At 44.5% G+C, this 19184-nt stretch overlaps 1 protein-coding gene across 1 annotated transcript in view; it reads left to right on the top strand.

The window, feature by feature from the left end:
- The first annotated feature begins 3774 nt into the window (after nt 1-3774).
- LOC134527880 (putative cystathionine gamma-lyase 2) overlaps nt 3775-19184 on the top strand; it is a 33664-nt gene continuing 18254 nt past the window's right edge. The window contains exons 1-4 of the mRNA XM_063360873.1: nt 3775-4294; nt 4425-4499; nt 7152-7323; nt 10806-11222. Of these exons, the coding sequence (XP_063216943.1) occupies nt 4257-4294; nt 4425-4499; nt 7152-7323; nt 10806-11222 (702 nt within the window). The 5' untranslated portion in view covers nt 3775-4256. The remainder of the gene's footprint in view (nt 4295-4424; nt 4500-7151; nt 7324-10805; nt 11223-19184) is intronic.

Here is a 19184-nt window from a genome sequence, read left to right as displayed (position 1 = left end):
ACAGATTGCCATAGCCTACCTCGATGATGTCATTGTGTTTTCCGAGACATGGGAGGATTACATCCACCACCTTGCCCTTGTCCTAGAGCAGCTCGCGACACATCACCTAACAGCAGCCCCAGCCAAGTGTCATGTCGGGGCGCTCAAAGTCGAGTTCTTAGGGCACTTGGTGGATGCGGCAGGCAACAGCCCACAACCAGTCCACCTGCGGAAAATCGCGGAGGCTGAGGTGCCGAAGACCCGCAAACAGATACAAAATTTTGTGGGACTCGTTAACTGGTTAAGGAGCTATATACCGAACATTTCAAGTATCATTGTTTCACTCACAGACCTTTTATCACCAAAGTTGCGCTACAGGTGGGATGCGATCGCACAAAATGCATTTGACCACATCAAGGCCGCATTCACGAGCTGCCACACATTGGCATGGGTGGACCCAGAGCGTCGCCTGTACCTTCAAACCGATGCCCTAGGGGTGGGAGTTGTGCTGTTCCATCTGGACCAAAATGAAGACCGACAAGTCATTGACTATGCGAGTGCGAAGTTCGGCTCGGCAGAGTGTCGTTACCACAGTAACGAGCAGGAGTGCCTGGCTGTCGTGTGGGCCATGAAGAAGTACCGCCCGCACCTGGAAGGAAAATCATTCACGCTCCGCACTGACAACAGGTGCCTGACCTGGCTGCACACCATGCAGGGGAGGAAGGGCAAGCTGATCCGGTGGGCATTGTTCCTGAAATCTTTTGACTTTGAAGTCGAACATGTCCCTGGAACAGACAACCAGCTTCCCAACCTTCTGTCTCGCGAGCCAGACGAGAACAGCGAGCTAGCCGACCATGAAGACTGGGAGGATATGATGCCACCCAGCCACCAAAACAGGCAAGCCCAACCAGATGCAACATGCACACGGATTATAGCCGATGCCCAGGAAGACAACGTACCACCGAGTACAGCAGCCGACGTCCACCACCGAGTTTTGGAAGCCCAAGGAACGCCACCAGAGGCCAATCGACGGCGCCAACAGGCGATGATGGTGGAACATGACACCTGGTGTGTATGAGACGGGACCGTGTGGTGCCGTACACCTGGACACCAAGTGGACTTGAAGACGTACGTACCACCTGAAGCCCGGGAAGCGGTACTACAGTTCTACCATGACCACGACCTAGCCGGCCATCCCGGCACCGACCAAATGAAGCGGGCTGTTTGCCAATATTACCAATGACCCGGAGTCGCCAGCGTTGTATGCGAGTACGTGCGCGAATGTCAAGTCTGTCAATCACGGAAGGCACGACTACGAGATGGGGAGGAGCAGCAGTGGCCATGGGAACCCACCACAGCCATCCAGACAATAGCGCTGGATGTGATGGGCCCATATCCACGAACACCGAGGGGGAACAGGTTCTTGCTTGTTGTAACTGACCTGTTCACCCGGTGGACGGAGGCCTATCCCTGTCGAAATGTGCGAGCCGCCACCATCACCAAGATCCTGGCACAAGAGTTCTTGCCGTGTTGGGGCTACCCGCAGTCAGCCCTCTCCGACAACGGCAGCCAGTTCTTGGGCCGACTGTGGAGGACCTGGTGCGACGACCACCAAATACAGCACCACACCACACCTGCATACCACCAGTGGGCAAACCCCACCGAACGCCGCAACCAGGAGCTGAAGGCGCAGATGCGCATACGCCTCAGCTCAGACCATGCACAGTGGGACAGGCACATTTCAGATGCCCTGTTCTGCACACGCCGTCGGTTGAATGCGGCAACTGGTAGAACACCCGCCGAGAGGGTTCAGGAACACAATCTACCCCTGCCCGGTGAATGGGCCACGCATGGAGTACCACACCCGACAGAAGGACTGGAAGAGCGAGACCGCCGCCGTACAGCCACACACGAAGGTGCACGCCAACGGCAAAAGGTCTACGCGATGGAAATAACACCAACGACGAACCACACGCCACCCACCGTACAAGCAGGAGACCAAGTGTTTGTGCATGGCCATCCCCTGTCGGCCACACCACGTAATTACTGTGCAGGATTGGCCCCCTGCTGGGGAGGCCCCTACATGGTATAGAAATGCCTGGGCCAGACCACATACCTCGTGCGCCTAGGTGGATTCATCGTGATGACCTGCGCCTTGCCGCACTCCCGGGAGACAGGCTCCCAGAATCGCCTGTAACACTGACTCCACCAGAACACCCAGCACCCAGGAGAGAACTGGACGATCCGACCACCCCTGAGGGTGAGGGGGACAAGGACCAGAATGGTGGGCAAGCCTCACGCCGACGGTTCAGACGCAAACGATTACCACGAGTAATTATCACTGATGTCTCGGCGGATGAATCATTCGATGTAGACAAGGCACCAAGTACACCGCCGGTCGTGACTGAACCGTACGAGACTGACCCCGATGCACCTGTGTCACTGACCTGGGGCGCCTGGGGCCACCTGGCATCCCTGGAGGACGGCCACTTCACTGTCCATGTGATCGAGCCCAACGACGAGGCTAACGAACAGCCCCACCGGCCAACCCAGCACCCGTGTCACCTGGATGATAATGGCCTCGATGAGCCAATGACCCCACAGCGACAAATGCATCGACAAATTCGAACAAGGCTGTTCACAGGTGCAGACACCGCACCTGATAGGAGCAGCGACCACGCGCTGACACCACCCGCAATGGAACCAGAGGAGGACCGAACCAACCAGAACTCCAGTGGTCTGGCATCACCCGGTATTCCAGAAAGTGAAGAGACCATGTCGGCCACCCAAACTGACCTCCGCCAACATGACAGCCACCGGGATACCTCGCAGACTATCACCTGGGAACAATCCGGGGCGTCTGATATGCTCATGAAGCCCCCAGGTACACACAGCAGGATGACTTGTGAGCAGAGCACGGGTCCTACCAGCTGCTGCCACTCCAAGTGCCACCAGCTTGAACCTGCTGCCAATGCTAGGGGTGCAACCATGCTGCGGGGTACCGATCACCGGGAAAGACCGGGATTATCCAGGGGGGGGGGGGGGTCATTTGACATTGTACCGCCTGTGACAGTGAAGCCCAGTCTGCACCCCGCCAGTACCTTACCCCGCTGCGAGACCGCACCCCTAGCCAAGCCTATGCAGGCTGACTCCTAGGCCGGCCGCGGTCAACGGCAGTCGACAACGGGTCTTCAACTAGGACGGACGTGCTGTTCCCCGCGTTTCCATTCCGTTCAAAAACCGTCAGGTAATTACGTGCGTGTGTTTATTGTGTTCAGCCACCATGTAGCCTAGGAGCTTAGTAGTGCACGCTGGGGCCGACGACCCACCACAACAACGGCTAGATGCTTTAAGACTAGCCTGGCGCCCTCCCGGAGAACAAACACCTCAACAGAAACACCAGCAACTACTAGGCTCACCCCAGGTATCGATTTCAAGACCCCGGGTGATGGCAGTTTATAATGCAAGTAAAGGATTTTAATTTAAAAAAATACTTCAAGGAGTTAGAAACATCGTAATTTTTGCAATCAAATATTGCACGAACTTTTCCATTCAGAATAATTTAACTACAAATCCAGAAAACTTGAAAAAAATAAAGTACTCTCATATGGTAAAAATACCTTTTCATCACATATGCTCAACTGAGCAGTTCCAAACCGTGCCTCTCGAATGCATCCCATATCGCGTGTTCTTGGGCAATTTTCCTATATTGTTGTACTACATTTTTCGGCATTCGATATTAGGAATTGATCCTTTGTTTATTTTATATTATGTACCATTTGTACCCTTACAAAAAAAAAAAAAAGCGCTAACATCGAAGAATCAACGTTGCCGTTAGAATGCTTTGCAATTGCATTTGCATAACATTTATCCTGTTTTTTTCTTCTTTTGCCTATATGATAATTTATTACTACATTATTTATAAATAGTGATGTCATATCCCTACATTTTAATTGATACTTCCTAACAACTTATTGGAAGGTTTTGAAATGTTAATTTTGACAGTGTGAACGCACACTCAAAATTTTGTTTGTTGCTTTGAATTAGCTCACGCCGCCAGCTGTACTGAACATAAGTTAGGTTAGGAAAATAAAACAAAATACATAACTTGTCTCAAGGATTATTGACGACTTTATTAGATTAACGTACTCAATATTTGTTTATTATTCAGTAGGTTAGAAATCTGGAGGTTAAATTTTGATCACACTTGCAATGTTCTATGCTTATGATATTTTTTAAATTGTGTGTCCACCTGTATTCTTGTTTCTCGGTTACATATGCATTTCATCATGACTGGCCGTTTTATCTCGTTAGGGTATGTATTAGTGACTGGTAGTTGTGACGTCACGTTTTGCCGTATTGCAAATTTTGTCCCCTTCCGACAGGTTGCAGAAGCTGGTGTAAGCTCTGCAACCTGGTATATATAAGTCCCTTTGTAATTACAGCATCATCTTGAATCCACGTGTCCATCACTGTGAAAAATCTTTCGTCAAGCTTTGTGAAAAACTTTGCAGAAGGAAGTGAGTACAATTGTTGAATTTTATTTCGATATTGTCATGGCCTTGAGAAAAGTTTGTCATGTTTTTTTCGCCGTAATTGCCAAAATTGTAGTTAACTGTGTAGGTGTGGAATTAGAACGCATGCCTTAAAAAAAATAATATATATATATATATATATATATATATATATATATATATGTATATATATATATGTATATATATTTTTTTAACTGTGCAAACCTCAATATATATTTTTAGTTAAATTGGTATACACACACTGAAAATATAAACACAATAAACCTAACTAAAATAAAACCTTGTAATATATCACTTAACAGTGTGCAAACAATTACAGGTTTTTAAGTGCGGCATTTCCTCTGAAAGCCACTTTTTTGATAAAATTTTTTTAAAAATCCCAAAATTATGTGTACATCAGTTGATTAAAAAAATAATCTAAAAGGTACTTAATTAGTAGTTTGTTATACAGTATTTTTTTTTTTTGCTTTCAGTAATAATGTATACAACGTACGAAACCAATTTTATATGTTTATATATAAATATAGTTTATGTACAGGAAATTTACCTTAATTTTTTAAAAATCTTTATAGAGGTAGGTCAGAGGCTATCAAGTGGTTTCAGCACTGCCTTAAGGAGGCTGGGTGTGCATTTGCAGGTCCCGTGGGTTTCTTACATGGAGAGTGCTTGATGATAGGAAATCCCATAACTCGGACATCTTACCCAAGGCTAGCTCATGTAGTTAGCAACACGCAACACTAGTAGGATTATTCATCCTCCAAGCCAGGCACATCTTGGCATGGAGCAGGTGTGGCAAAGAGGGCAACTGCAGATTGTACTTGAGATTGGCTCCTCATCCAGCCACCACGAAGGTAGTGCAAAGTACAGTAACTGGTGGTATTCTGGCAGCTGCGTTAGGTTTCCAGTACCCTTGACTAACTACACTCACTTGCAGCTAAATTGACTCACTCCTCCAGTGCGTACAAAAAGGTGTATTTTTAAAAAAATGACTTCCAATTTTCACAAAACATTTTATTTTTGACAGCCTAATCTTTTAACTTTTCAAGGTCTCCTTCATTTTTAAAATCTGTACAATATTTTTCAAATTAACGTGATCTGAACGTTAGTATAGTAAAATGCTTTCTGTCAGTAATCACGAGTTGTGTGCCACAGTCACCTACCTATATAATTCCAATTTGACAGATATTTCACATCAGTCACTTATCAGACGTTGACCTGAATACATTATGCAAATTTCATTCATTGTTTTGGTAAAACCATGGATACTATGCCAGAAGAAGCCTCACAAGTTGTTGCTTTGTTGCAAGCAGGTTGCAGTCAACGAGGAGTTGCTCATCAAATTACTTTCAGCCAATCTGCTGTCTCAAGGGTATTCTCAAGGTTACAGGGAAATGGTACCTTCACTCTGAGACCATATATCAGTCGGCATCGGTGCACATCTTAGAGGAACGATTGCTTTGTCTCAACTTCACTGCAAAATCGTAGTCTCACGGGCGTTCATTAGCAACAGGAGCTGAGACAAGTTCCATGAGTAGCTGTTAGTTAATGAAAAGTCAGAAGGCGCTTGAAGAAAGCCAACCTCACTCCAAGACGGCCCACTAGAAGCCCGAAATTGACCGTACGTCACTGCCAAGCACGACACGTATTTGCTCGGGAACATATCAATTTAAAAATCAAGCGATGGCAGTCTGTCCTGTTTATTGACAAGAGCAGAATGTGTCTCCATGGTAGTGGTATGAGAGGCTGGGTCTACCAGTGTCTAGGAGAGTGATTTTCACGGTACTGTTTTGCTGAAACAGTCTAGTACAGAGGCGGTTCATGCATTATGTGGGCTGGCATATCCTTTGAGGGAAAAACAGATCTTTTTTCAACCCTGGTGGCAGCCAGAAGGGGGGTCTGACTGCTGAATGTTACATCAATGACATTCTCCTAGATCATGTTGTACCCTATGCAGGATATATAGGGGAAGACTTCATGTTGATACATTACAATGCCCGGTGTCATACAGCGTATACCATTCGACAATCAATGGAGGAGGTTCGTCTAGAGACGATGGAGTGGCTAACCCTCAGTCCTGACTTGAATCCGATTGAGCATTAATGGGACGAGCTCAAACGGAGGGTCCGAGCCAGAAATCTGCCTCCATCTGACATCAACGAGCTCAAGATTGTGCTGGAGGAGGAGTGGAGTGGGATCCCCCAAGACTCAAAACCTTAATGAGGTCTATGAGGAACCGCATGCAGGCAAGGGGAGGTAACACGGAGTGTTGATCAACAAAGTTTTGTTATTTTTGCTGGAATGTTTTGTTGTAATTTAATTTTAAATGTCCCCAATTGTTTTTTCATAGTCCTGCATTTTGCTTGCATTTTTATTCAAAATGCATTATAAATACAAATACTGAAGTAATGTTCATGGTGATGATGTCATTGTAAAGTCTAAAAACATTAAGCTTTCAAAAGCAAAATGTTTTGTGAAAATTGGAAAAGTCATTTTTTTTATAAAATACACCTTTTTGTGCACACAGGAGGGGTGAGTCAATTCAGTTGCATGGGAGTGTATTATGATTGATAAAAAATTATACTAAAACATACTTAAGAGCTGTGTGCATTAAAGCTAATAATGGTAAATCTGTGACAGCATCAGCAGCAAAGAAATGGCACAACAAGGCGATGGCTACCTGGAGCAAGCTCCCGGCTTTGCAACACGAGCAATACATGTGGGTCAAAGTCCTGACCAATGGTCTTCCTTCGCAATTGTACCTCCAATCACACTGGCCTCTACCTTCAAGCAAGATGGTTCAGAACCCAAGGTAAGACCACAGTTGAAAATGAAGCACTTTATACTATGGTAGTGATATATACAGGTCGGTATATACAGGTCAGAGTGCTGACTGTATGTCCTGTGGCATTGTACTTCCATCAACCCAATGGAAATGCTGTAAAGGAGAACATACATATTCTCTTCTGTTCCTTAGATCCAGCGATTATGTTCTAGTAGTTTGATTCAGAGCTGGTGCAAGGATACTATAAGTATTGGAAACCGAGAATACCAGAAAAATGTACCTAATGAAATTTATATTTTGTATAAGACCCGGGAAAATTTAAGAAAACCATAATTTTTTTTTACACAATTAAAGTGGCATTTACAAAGTATGTCAAAGCATGACTGCCTTCGACACTTTGGACCCAACCACATATAACATGTGTATATAGATGTGTGTGTATATATATTGGTTAAATTTCTTTAACATTTACCAGTAGAATAAGGATAGCTTAAATAATGTGAATCACAAAATATTGCTAGTTTAATTTGGTTTTCTTTCTTTTCATGAATTTGTGGATTTTTTAATGCTCTAGGTGTTTGACAAGAAAAAATATTGACATGAGTTTTTTGTGTTGCATAAATTTGTGCGATAATACATATTGATTATAATATTGCAAAGAATTTATGATGTAAGAAATTTTTATGTACAAACGTTAATGTTTGCACGAGTTATAATAATATTTCATAGTAACATCATGTTATGTAAATTTTGAACAAAATGAATTTTTAAATCTTTTTGTTTTAAAGACTTAGATTTTTCACTTTTAAATGATCATAATGAAAGAAACGGTTAGTTAGTCTATGTAAGTAATGCTTAAAAAACTAAATTAGTTCAAATGTATGAATTTTTGCAAAATAGATTTTTTTTATTTGGAATGGTTTAGATAAGTGGTAATTATGAACAATTTTGATGTCAAAGAATTTTGTGGATTTTACTAATTAAAAAATAGGAAATATGGCTAAAAAAAATTTCTCTGTAATTTATTGGTTTTTAGATTTTCTTTATGTCATTTAAATATTGTTTTGTTTGCTTTTCATCTGCCATTTCCCTGGTCTGCATCACCCTCCTGTGTTGCTAATTTTTTTTTCTCAGCACATTTAAATTATTTCTTTTGATTAAGGCCATTTTAAGGAAATCCTGGGATACACCTTTTTTGAGGTCTACATTAAAAATCTTTTGTTTATAATACACTAATTTTTGGTGTTTGTTGTCGGGCCTACGCCACAGCTTGTTTTTCAGCGCTTGCCTGCCCTGGCTTTTCTCAGGCCTTTCACAGGCTGCGCTAGCAAAGTTTCACGATTATCTCCACCTATGCTCACATACTGTATCTGACACAGCTTCTTCACCCTGCCCATTGGGCAAGTCACAGTGTCCGGCAAACCCACCTTTTGTCATGCACTGTTGACACCAGCATTGTATTCCAAGATGGTTCCATGTCGTGTGCTCTGCTGACGCACGCATGGTTGCTGCAGTTCCCAGTGCATGCCCGCTTATCCCTCCTCCACCTTTTAGAAGAACCCAGTGCTGTCATTTAGGCTCTTTTAGGCAAGCATCCTGGTGCCTAACCACTCCACTTTTTGCCCCTGGGGATGTCATACTTCCTCCTTGTGACATTTGGTGGCCATTTTTGAACTATCTTCTCTAGCCCTGTGCCTACTTCTGAGTTCTGAGCACCATCTAATGGCACTTACAGCAACTAAATTTATTTCCTAAGTTCACCATGCAGTGCCATTTTTCAGGCTGTTTTTCACTTTATTCCCCCTTGCCCTTTTCAGGCCCACCTAGGGCCCACTTCAGCCTCTTGTTTTTTCCCCTTAAATATGCACTGCAATTATCCCTTTTTATATCAGAGTCTTCCAGATCCCTCAACTAGGTGGCCAAATTGTGGCAGCCTGAGAGTGTGTGCCAACTATTGAAAGAGCGCACACTTGGCCGTGGTAGCCAGATGTGTCGCCGCAGCCTGAAGGATGTCTGATGTTGTAACGGTTCGTTACATACAAAAATAAACAGATGTTCAACGCCGATTGTAATTTTTGTTGTTTTATTTTTCCAATAGAATGCACAGACAAATCCAAACACTTCCAACGTTTCACTCACTCGTTCAACACTTACATCTGCCTGTCGAAAAATGCTCGCAGCTCGCGCAATGAGAATTAACGAAAATAGCGTCCTTCAGTAATATGTTACTGTAAGTACAAGAAGTCAGTGCGGCCTCAAACGTGGCCGCACCCAGCGAAACCGAATTTCGCCCCGAGCCAACCGCCGACGAAGGTGATCGCAATTTCTAATTTGGTACTGTCCGAATGAAATATAAAAAAATTAGGTTAACTTAATACTCGGCATGGCTCTGACCACCAACGTTAAATTATCTCTTCACAAATCCTACATAATTTGGCGAGAAGCCACCGAACGCGACCTACTGGTGCAGCGACCGACGGACGACTACTGATGAACTCATGACACGTCTCCTCCACGCAGGGAGAAGTCACATGACCTCACCGACCAATCACACGCACGCTTCATTCACACTTACAGATACAAGCCAATAGGAACACAGAACACATATTGAAAACAGTTTTCTCTCCATAGAGCCAGGGACTTTACATTTTCCTTCTCTCTCCCACACCGTGAGACAGCAGTTATCACACATTTCCCACGACCTGTGGTGAATCCCAGCTTTTATCTCCGTTGGCGGGGAAGCACTGTTTCTTTCTCACTCGCACTTACAGGCCTCTCATGTCTCTCATGCCTCTCTTTTTAACCATCACACCAGACACAGTCCCTTGTTCTAGAATCATGCAACATGTTAATGAACATTACAAACAGCAATCCCAACACAAATTACTTGCCAAAATTCAACTTATTTAGAAAAATGTGAAAAAGTAGGCCTAAACAGGCAAAATTCTAGTACAACGGCTCATTTGTAAATAATTACATAAAAAATAGTAATGATTAAAAATGTCTAATAAAATACAAAATACCTTCTTAAAACACATAGCACGTGCAAATAACATATATTAATATTCATAACATCTGATTCTACTGTTTCATAACATATACACCACTCAAACAACATTGACTTATTGATACTTACATATACAGAAAATAAGTTTAAAAGAAAAACATTGAGCTAGGAGGGCAGGGGTCTTGCAATGTTACAATGTGCGAGCTCAATCTCCGTATGTCAGCGTATTTTTTTTTGTCGAAAGTTTGACCAGGAACTGTGGCAAAGTAAAAGATAAAGAGCATAGTGATAGTCTGTTGCTGTATACTAAGGGCAGAGAGACAGTGTGAAAGAGCGAGGAGTGGTAGTAATAGTGTGCTGGTCTTTTGCATTATTACAATGGACAGAGAGACTAAGTGTGAGGATGTTTTAGTGATAGTTTGTTGGTCTTTTACAGTTGGACTTGGAGACAGTGTGAAAGAGCTATGACGTAGTTTAGTGATAGTCTTCTGGTCTGTTGCAGTACGACTATGGGCGGAGTGGCAACCCTTCCAGGAGTGTGCTGGAGCAGTGCTTGGCATCGTTGGATGGAGCAAAGCATGCTCTGGCATTCTCTTCTGGCTTAGGTGCCACTACGGCTTTGACTCAGCTACTGAGAGCCGGAGACCACATAGTCAGTAGTGATGATATATATGGGGGCACCAACCGCCTCTTTAGCAAGATAATTGCCAGAATGAATGTTGAAACAACATTTGTGGATGCCACTGATACAGAAAAAGTGCGTTTAGCCATTCGTCCTAATACGAAGATGGTCTGGATGGAGAGTCCTACAAACCCTCTGTTGAAAGTGGTGGACATAAGAGCTGTGGCAGAAATCACTTCCAGCAGGAAGGATATACTGCTTGTTGTAGACAATACATTTTTGACACCATACTTCCAGGTATGTGTGAGATGATGTAAGTAGCTAACATTTTTCTATCTATAAACACAAATTAAAACTTAAATTAAAATTGGCTTTTCCAACTCATGATTTTGATCATCCAGATATTAAAGATGTTTATATAAAATTTAAAACCTCACAAACAAATTTCCTAATATACTTGGTGATATTTATATTCTTCAGGATCTGCAGTTTTTGGTGCCTACTTTGAAATTCTTGAAGAAAAATTTTCTAGTAGTCAGATAATATTTATATACTTGGTGACTTCAAATGTGCCTGGTGTGGACTCATTCACTCATTTAACATCAATCACATTGGTATTACATCCAAAGCACAGGCTGTGATAACTTTATCTCAGGTTTAAGTTTGTCCCAATACAACTTTTTCTCAGGCTTCAAATCACATTTTAGACATTTGTTTTTCAAACTTATCATACTGTGCAGTTAGTAAAGCATTGGAGCCATTAGTTAAAGAATACTCGGTTCATCTGGCACTTATAGTTGATATCAAACATGATACTAATCAGGAAACAATGCTTCATCATCCTTTTTAATTATAAGAAATGTGACCATCTAAAGTTTGTATAGTGCTAAAAGATCATGATTGTTCTAAATTTTATAATATCGGTGATGTTAATATCATGGTGGATTATTTAACTATTTAAGTGAATGTGTATATAAATATAAGAGAGTGTTGTACCTATGGACAATTTTCAGAAAAAAAAAACATTTTTTTGACAAGGTGTTTTACAATACTTTAATTCTGATTACTGTCAAATAATTTTTGGTTTTCATAGGTTAAAACGTATTTTTTCCCCAAAACTTATCTCTTAAAATTTTACTTTTTTCTAAGACAAACAAAAAAAGGTGCAATGTGTCCAAAGGTACATTATATACATGTACCTTTGGACATAGGATTTTTAATTTGTATTCCCTAAATAAAAACTTTAAATGAATAATCTAATTTTACTTAAAGTAATCTAATGGTATTAACAGGTAAGTTAAGTTAAAAAAGTAAGGAATCTTTACAAAGATCACATTTTAGGCAATTAGTAGGCCAAAACATTAAACAATATCTTACTAACTTAATGTACATTAAGTGAACTAAAATCAACACTGAATGATGAAGAGTGAAATTTGTCTTTCAGAACCTCCAACTGCAATAGGTTGGGGGAGTTTTTTCTCTATATCACCCTCAACAATATCAAAATTGTCTTCACTTTCTCTCTTAAACTTATTAGTTTTCTCTACTCTGTTTAGGTATTTCACTTGATATTCTGAATTGTTAACGACATTACTTATTTCAGCCACATAATAAAAAAATCTTTTTTTTTTCCCCCATTAATCTAACTAAGACAGTCTCCTGCTTTCACTGTGTTCTCTTCTAATGACCTTTCTTTTGTATTTTCTTCTTCTCTTCCTGTGTCTTGCAGTAGACTTTTGAATGTTTCATTCTCTGAATCTGTATCGTGTTCAGTTACGCCGAAGTCATCTTCCGAACTTGAATAAGCCAATTTTCTTTTCACTTTCTTTTTCATGGGTATGACTTCTGCCTTCTTTTCTTGTTGTTTGTTTTATTCTTGTTCTTTTTTTTGGATTTTTCTTCTTCAATGGCCAGTTTTTCTGGCGTGTCTGTCATGATCATAGATTTTCCTTTTTTCCGTCCACCTGTTTTCTTGCGTGGCAAAGCCTTAGGAAATGGTCTGATCACATATGGAGATATTCTGGATTGTCCAGCTTCCACAACTTGATTGCCATTAGCTGCTATTGAAGTTCCCACTGTTGAAGGTCCTGGCTGCACAGCAGAACTTGCATCTTCAGTGTTTTCATATGGTCTATCCGTAACATTAGAGGGTAAATGCTCTTCATCGCCAAAAATATTTTCATTCAGTGGGTGTATCCCAGTAACTTCAAAGCCGCTGACAATGTTTTTGCAGAAAATGCTTGCAAGTAGGCTTTACCACACATCTGGGCTACTTCTAGATGGTCAGGGGTTTGCCAGGATTGGAGAGCATTCATTCATTTACACATGGTTGCTACAGGACTAGAAAACCGGGAAAACCGGGAAATGTCAGGGAAATTAAAATGGTCAGGGAATTCCGGGAAATGTCAGGGAAAATTCTACGAATTCTGGAAATTTTAAAGTTGCTTATAATTCAAACAAAGCTTTGTTTTGATGCGCTCGTACCGATACCGAACGACTCCGCTAAAAGGCTGCTGCTTAAAGCACACTGCAACTGCAAATTTTTGTTTACTTAATCTACGATTGTCCGTTGCAATAGGCTGTTACAACCACCCACTATAACTTCTGGCCAATCCAGGCACTCGTTTGTTCACTAGCGAACCTGACCTTCATTTGTTCGTGTTTTGATCCTTTTTAATTTGCCCTTGAGACTTTGTGTTTTGTTCCGTTCCATGCAGTGAGTTACAGAACGGGCATGACGTCGTTTATCTTTTGAAGGCTATTTTCATGTGGAATAAGATGAGTACAAAGCTTATTACGTGAATTTAAAGGCGTTGTTTCAGGTGAAGTTAGTTTTTGATGCGATCATAAGAAAATAAAGTGCATTTTGATAAAGAAGCAATACCAATTCTCATTTTGAAAACTACCAAGCTGATACGAAAACACGTGACTTTTATGTGCGGTTATGTTTTTGCATTTTTTTAATTACTTTTTTTTTCAACCGTTTAATCCGCGAGTTCTGTTGCGTGACACTTACATTGTGTATAAAAAAATATGCATAACTGAACATGTTTTCCCCCAGAATCGTTAGTTAACATTGTAAGAATGTAAGAGTATTGCATGTTGTAATGCTGCTATTGTAATTCTCTAAGTTGGCCCGTTATATTGCTAGGTGTGAATTTGTAATAGTTTTTGTATTTGTGTAGTAATATTTTTTTAAGAATTCATAAACAATAATTTTTTAACCTAACCTGAAAATATTATGTACTTTTTTTTAGCTTAGAGGTGTCGAAGATAATTACTTTTAAGGAGAATTGGCTCAAGGAGTCAGTTTCAGCATATCAAACCCTCTGCTGTGCTGAAAACATAAATTCTGCGTACTGCTTTTTGTGCTACAAAAGTATTCAACTCAGCAATATGAGCCGAAGAGCTCTCACCAGCCATGTCGAAGGAAAAAAAAAATACACATTCACAATTCTGCCGTCAAAATAACACAATAAAAAAACCTTATTTTACCTCATGTTGAATTTTTTATATAACATTTAATCATATGCACGTTAATATTTATGGTATGTACTTCATAAGAAAGTCAGGGAATTTTTCTCTTAAATTTCTGGAAAACAGGGAAAAGTCAGGGAATTCTAAGACTCTATTTCTGTAGCAACCATGTTACAGCAACATTATAAAACTTTTTGTATGGTCCAAATACAGTTTTGTCTAGAGGTTGCAACTTATGCGAGGTATTTGGTGGGAAGGTCAACATTACAACACCGGACTCCTTGGCTTTGTTAATGGACGCAATAGAAATGTGTGTCTCGTGGTTGTCTAGTATGAGCAGTACAGGATTATCCTTAGATGGCTTTACATGCTGAATGAAGTGATCCAAATACTGTACAAACAGCTCTTCTGTTGACCACCCAGACTGATTTGCACCACCAATTGATCCTGATGGAGCTCCGATCAACATGTGCTGCTTAAAATGCACTCTGGGAAAAACAAACATTTGTGGTACATGATTACCCGCAGCATTTACACAAGCAATCATAGTGACATTCGCACCATGCTAGCCAGAAGTCATGCTTCCTACTTGTTTGATGCCTTTTGGTGCAATAATTTGTTAGGGGGGCACTCGTTGCGGGGGCCGTAGTCTCTGATATTTAATGACTGAATCTTAATGTGTGGTTGGGTTTTATGTGCGCCACCGTGCCACGTGCATGGACCGATGTGAGACTCTTTCCCAGGGTCGTGACGTCGCCCATGTGAGGCGTGATTTTAATTTCCCCCTGAATACACCTAGCACAAATCCCTGCCCGCTCTCAGCGTCGGGCACGCTATTACCTACGCAGTGGGCTCTCAGGCGTCCCACACGCCGTCACACTCCACGTGGTCGAACAGATATAAATAAGAAAATAATACATTTGATTTACACACCTGATTTATTCGGCGAATGCAACTTATACACGTACACGATTGAAAACTGTTTAAAACTCCCGTGGCACGAATCGGTTTAGGTGTGAGGACCTCCACGTGGTCACATCTCACATTACGTAGTACAAAAGAGAAAAGACCGTTGCTGGTCGTAAGACAATTATTTATGCAGTCCCCCGACCGAGAGGAGCTCCGAGGACAAAAGAAAACGATTTAGACGGAATTAAATTGAAACAGAATTACTTGGCGGTGAAACAAGCGGTGAGGTCCCTGGAGTGCTGAAGCGTCTACTCTCGGTCGTTGATGGCGGCGGACTGGGATGAGATCATGGCTCGCTCGACTAACATGGCGTCCTCCCGCCGAAACAATTGCCGTTAAAAGATATTTATGAATTCGTGCCACGGGAAACTAAATTAACATGACAAGAATGAATTAAAATTACGTGACATTTTTTGAATAAAGAGAAAAGATTGTACAAATTATAATTATTAAGATTTAAATTTAATTATTGTCTGGCTTCGGGTTTCCTCGGGAATGTCCGGAAACGCTATTCTATTTTGTTATCTTATTTTAATTAAAAGTACATAAAACCCTCCCGGCCGATCTGCCGTCACGTTGCACTTAAGGAATATCAAAACAAATAACATAATTATATTTACTTATGTTTTAGGGGTGCGGCGCACTGACTCGACAGCGCCCTCTTGCCGGGCGAACACACACGCACGCACACGTACGCACGGGTAGGCGGGAGGTTTGAATGGAGGGTGGGTGGTGTTTGGGTGGTGGCATATCTGACTTAAAAAGGGGCTGCAGGCCCGGACAATGTCAATTGCCCCCCCCCCCCCCCCCCCCCCCGAAAGTAGGCCGATATGACAGCGCCGAGTGACAGATGGTTGAGAGGCGTGGACCTGCAATGTTTACCTTGCGCACGTGGCAATGTACGTCCGTGCTGGCTCGTAGCTGGTCCTGTTGGCACCCCTGGTTGTCTCCCGCCGTCTGTACGGTGTTTACGTTCGTCGAGTGTCTGGCGGCTGCGTCCTTCCTCCTGCGTGCTGCCCGCCTAAAGCTTATGTCACGCAGCACCTGGGTGGAGCCGCCTCTCTTCATGGCTGGAGTTTGTATTGGTGTCCTGTCCCCTCCTCTACCGCTCCTTCGCCGAGTCGATCCTCCCCTTCCGCGTCAGTTATTTCCTCCACTGTGATGCAGGGCGGTGTTATTGTTCCCTCACTATGTCATGACACGTGGACTCTACTAGCGAGTAGTGTAAGCGTCCCTCGAACTCTTCGCACGCCGGGTCGTCCGTCCGGGTCCCCTCCTCGTCCGGCTGCCAAACAATAGGGGTTGGGGAGTGGTCTCGCCCCTCGTCTCCTGTGTGCTCGCCCCCTTCGAACCCGTGAAATGGCTCGTCCGTGCTCTCCGTGAACAGCCGCCTGGCGCGACTTCCGGTATCGGTTAGGCGGATGGGTGTGACTGCGGCGTCGCAGTGAAATCCCGCGAATCCTGGGGAGCCTCCGCGTGTCGGCTTGGACGTGTCGCGGTGCTCCGTGGGTGGGGTCACCTGGATCTCCTGCCCCGTCGTCCCCTGTTCTGCTTCCTGTGTCTCGTCTTCCGGCTCGTCTTCCCCTCGTGCTAGCCTGACCGTATCCCGGTGATATTTCACTACTCGGCCGGTGGGCAGCCTCAGGAACACAGCCGTGTTGCCCGCAGTGCGCACCACGGGTACTGGTACTGCCAATTTCGCGGCTAGTCCTGCGCAGTAGTTCCGGCCATTTGACGAGAGTGGGTGCAGTCTTGCGTATACGAGTTGGCCTGGGGTCAGTGGTGGAGGTGGTGACGTGGTCGTGGGAGTGACCCGCGCCTGGTATTCAGCCTGCCTGTGTTGTGCGGCGTCGTGCAGGGTTGCCAGCCGCGCCGCCCGTGCCTCATGCGACTCATCAACTGGTCGGTTGTCCGATGGCGGGATGCGGTACTGCCCTGGTAGGGGAAGGTTCCGCCCCTGAACAAGAGTGGCCGGTGCTTCGCCCGTGGCCTCGTTACGTCCACGGCGAAGACAGTAGAGCATGTCCGGTATGTGGGTGTCCCATGTGGTATGGTCATCGGCAAGTCGTAGACGCAACTGGGCTTTAATCTCTTGATTGCGCCGCTCGGTTGGATTCGCCCTTGGGTGGTGGTTGGGTGTGGTGTAGGCTGTGACGTGCCATTTCCGGCATAACTTGACCCACTTCCGCCCCGAGAACTGGGTGGCATTGTCCGTCAAGAGCACCTGTGGGTAGCTCCACCGGGAAAAGAACTCGTCCTCCAGGCTCCTTGCAATCGTTCCAGCACGGCAATTCGACAAAGGGTACGTCTCTACCCACCGGGTGAAGCAATCAGTCACCACGAGTAGAAATCTTTTGCCCCTGGCGGTGCGGGGGTAAGGGCCCATGAGGTCTAGCACCACGGTGTGGAAGGGCTCTGTAGGTTTCCGCGGTATTTGCTGTTCCCGTCCGTCAGGTCTCCGGGTCTTGTGTCTCTGACAGTGCCGGCAGCTGCGAACTCTGTCCCTCACGTATTTGTTCAGCCCTGGCCAGTAGAACACTCCCTTATTGCTCTTGTCGTCTGGTCGGTGCCTGGGTGCCCCGCTAATTTGTTGTCGTGTAGCGTAGTAAAAATATCGTGCCGCATCCCAATCGGTGCGAACGTCTGCCATGTTTGTTGTTGTTGTTGTTGTTGTTGTTGGGCCCGTGCTTGTAGGCAGCCGTCTACCACTCAGTACCCCTCGAGCGTAGTCTCCCCGCATTTCCGAATCAGCTCCTGAGTTTGTGCGTCTGTCAACTGTACGGTGCGGACTAGGGCGTCCAAGTCATCAAACTCTGCGCCGGGGGGTAGTGCGGGGGGTGTGGTCGGTTGGATTGCACATATGTACGGACCGGCGGTCACCTCGGGTCTCTCACCGCGAACTACTCCGCTTGTGGGGGGCAGTAGGTCGTCCCATTCCGCGTCATCCCGCACCTGTACTGTGCTGTCCGGATTTCGGGACAGTTCGTCTGCCAGTTCGTTGTATTTTCCTGCCACATGTTCTACCGTGAAGTCTAATGCCTGTAGCAGCATGGCCCACCGGGTGAGTTTGGAGCGGCGGCCCTGCATGGTCGCGAGCTACTTCAGGCACTGACTGTCCGTGCGTAAAATAAACTGTTGCCCCTCCATGTGTGGTCGGTAGCGTCGCAAGGCCCACACAACTCCGAGACACTCTCGCTCGTTTACGCTGTAACGGCGCTCTACCTCTCCAAACTTTGCGCTCGCTTACTCAATCACTCTGGGCTCCCCCTCCTCGCCTAGCTGTAGTAGGATGGCCCCTACGCCTTCTTGACTAGCATCGGTCTGCACGATAATGGGTTTCTGCGGGTCCAGCCTGGCCAACAGATGACACTCACGGAATCTACGTTTGAGTTCGTCGAACGCTGCCTGCATTGCGCTTGTCCACCGGTACGGTTTCTTCGGTGACAGCTGTTCTGTCAGGGGAGCTGTCACGAGTGAAAACTCCGGTATGAATGCTTGTAACCAGTTAGTGAGTCCTATGAACCGCTGGAGCTGCTTGCGTGTGTTCGGGGCGGGTTGGTTAAGGATGACTCTCGCTGTTTTGCGGTAGGCCTATTCCCCTCCGCGTTCTCTACGAGACCCAGGTAATCTAATTCCGTCGTGCCCAGGTGACACTTCTCCCTGTTACACGTTAGTCCGTGGGACGCTAGGCGCTCTAGTACAAGGGCGAGGTGGTAGGCGTGGTCCTCCCAGGTCTGCGACCACACTATGATATCGTCTAAGTACGCCGCCGCAAACTTCCCTGAATAATTGTCCAACACGTGCGTCATCATG

The sequence above is a fragment of the Bacillus rossius genome, chromosome 1 (genome assembly GCF_032445375.1).
Source record: "Bacillus rossius redtenbacheri isolate Brsri chromosome 1, Brsri_v3, whole genome shotgun sequence".
Classification (NCBI taxonomy): domain Eukaryota; kingdom Metazoa; phylum Arthropoda; class Insecta; order Phasmatodea; family Bacillidae; genus Bacillus; species Bacillus rossius.
Note: the sequence above shows the minus strand (reverse complement) of the source record. Positions and strands in the feature narration are given on the sequence as shown.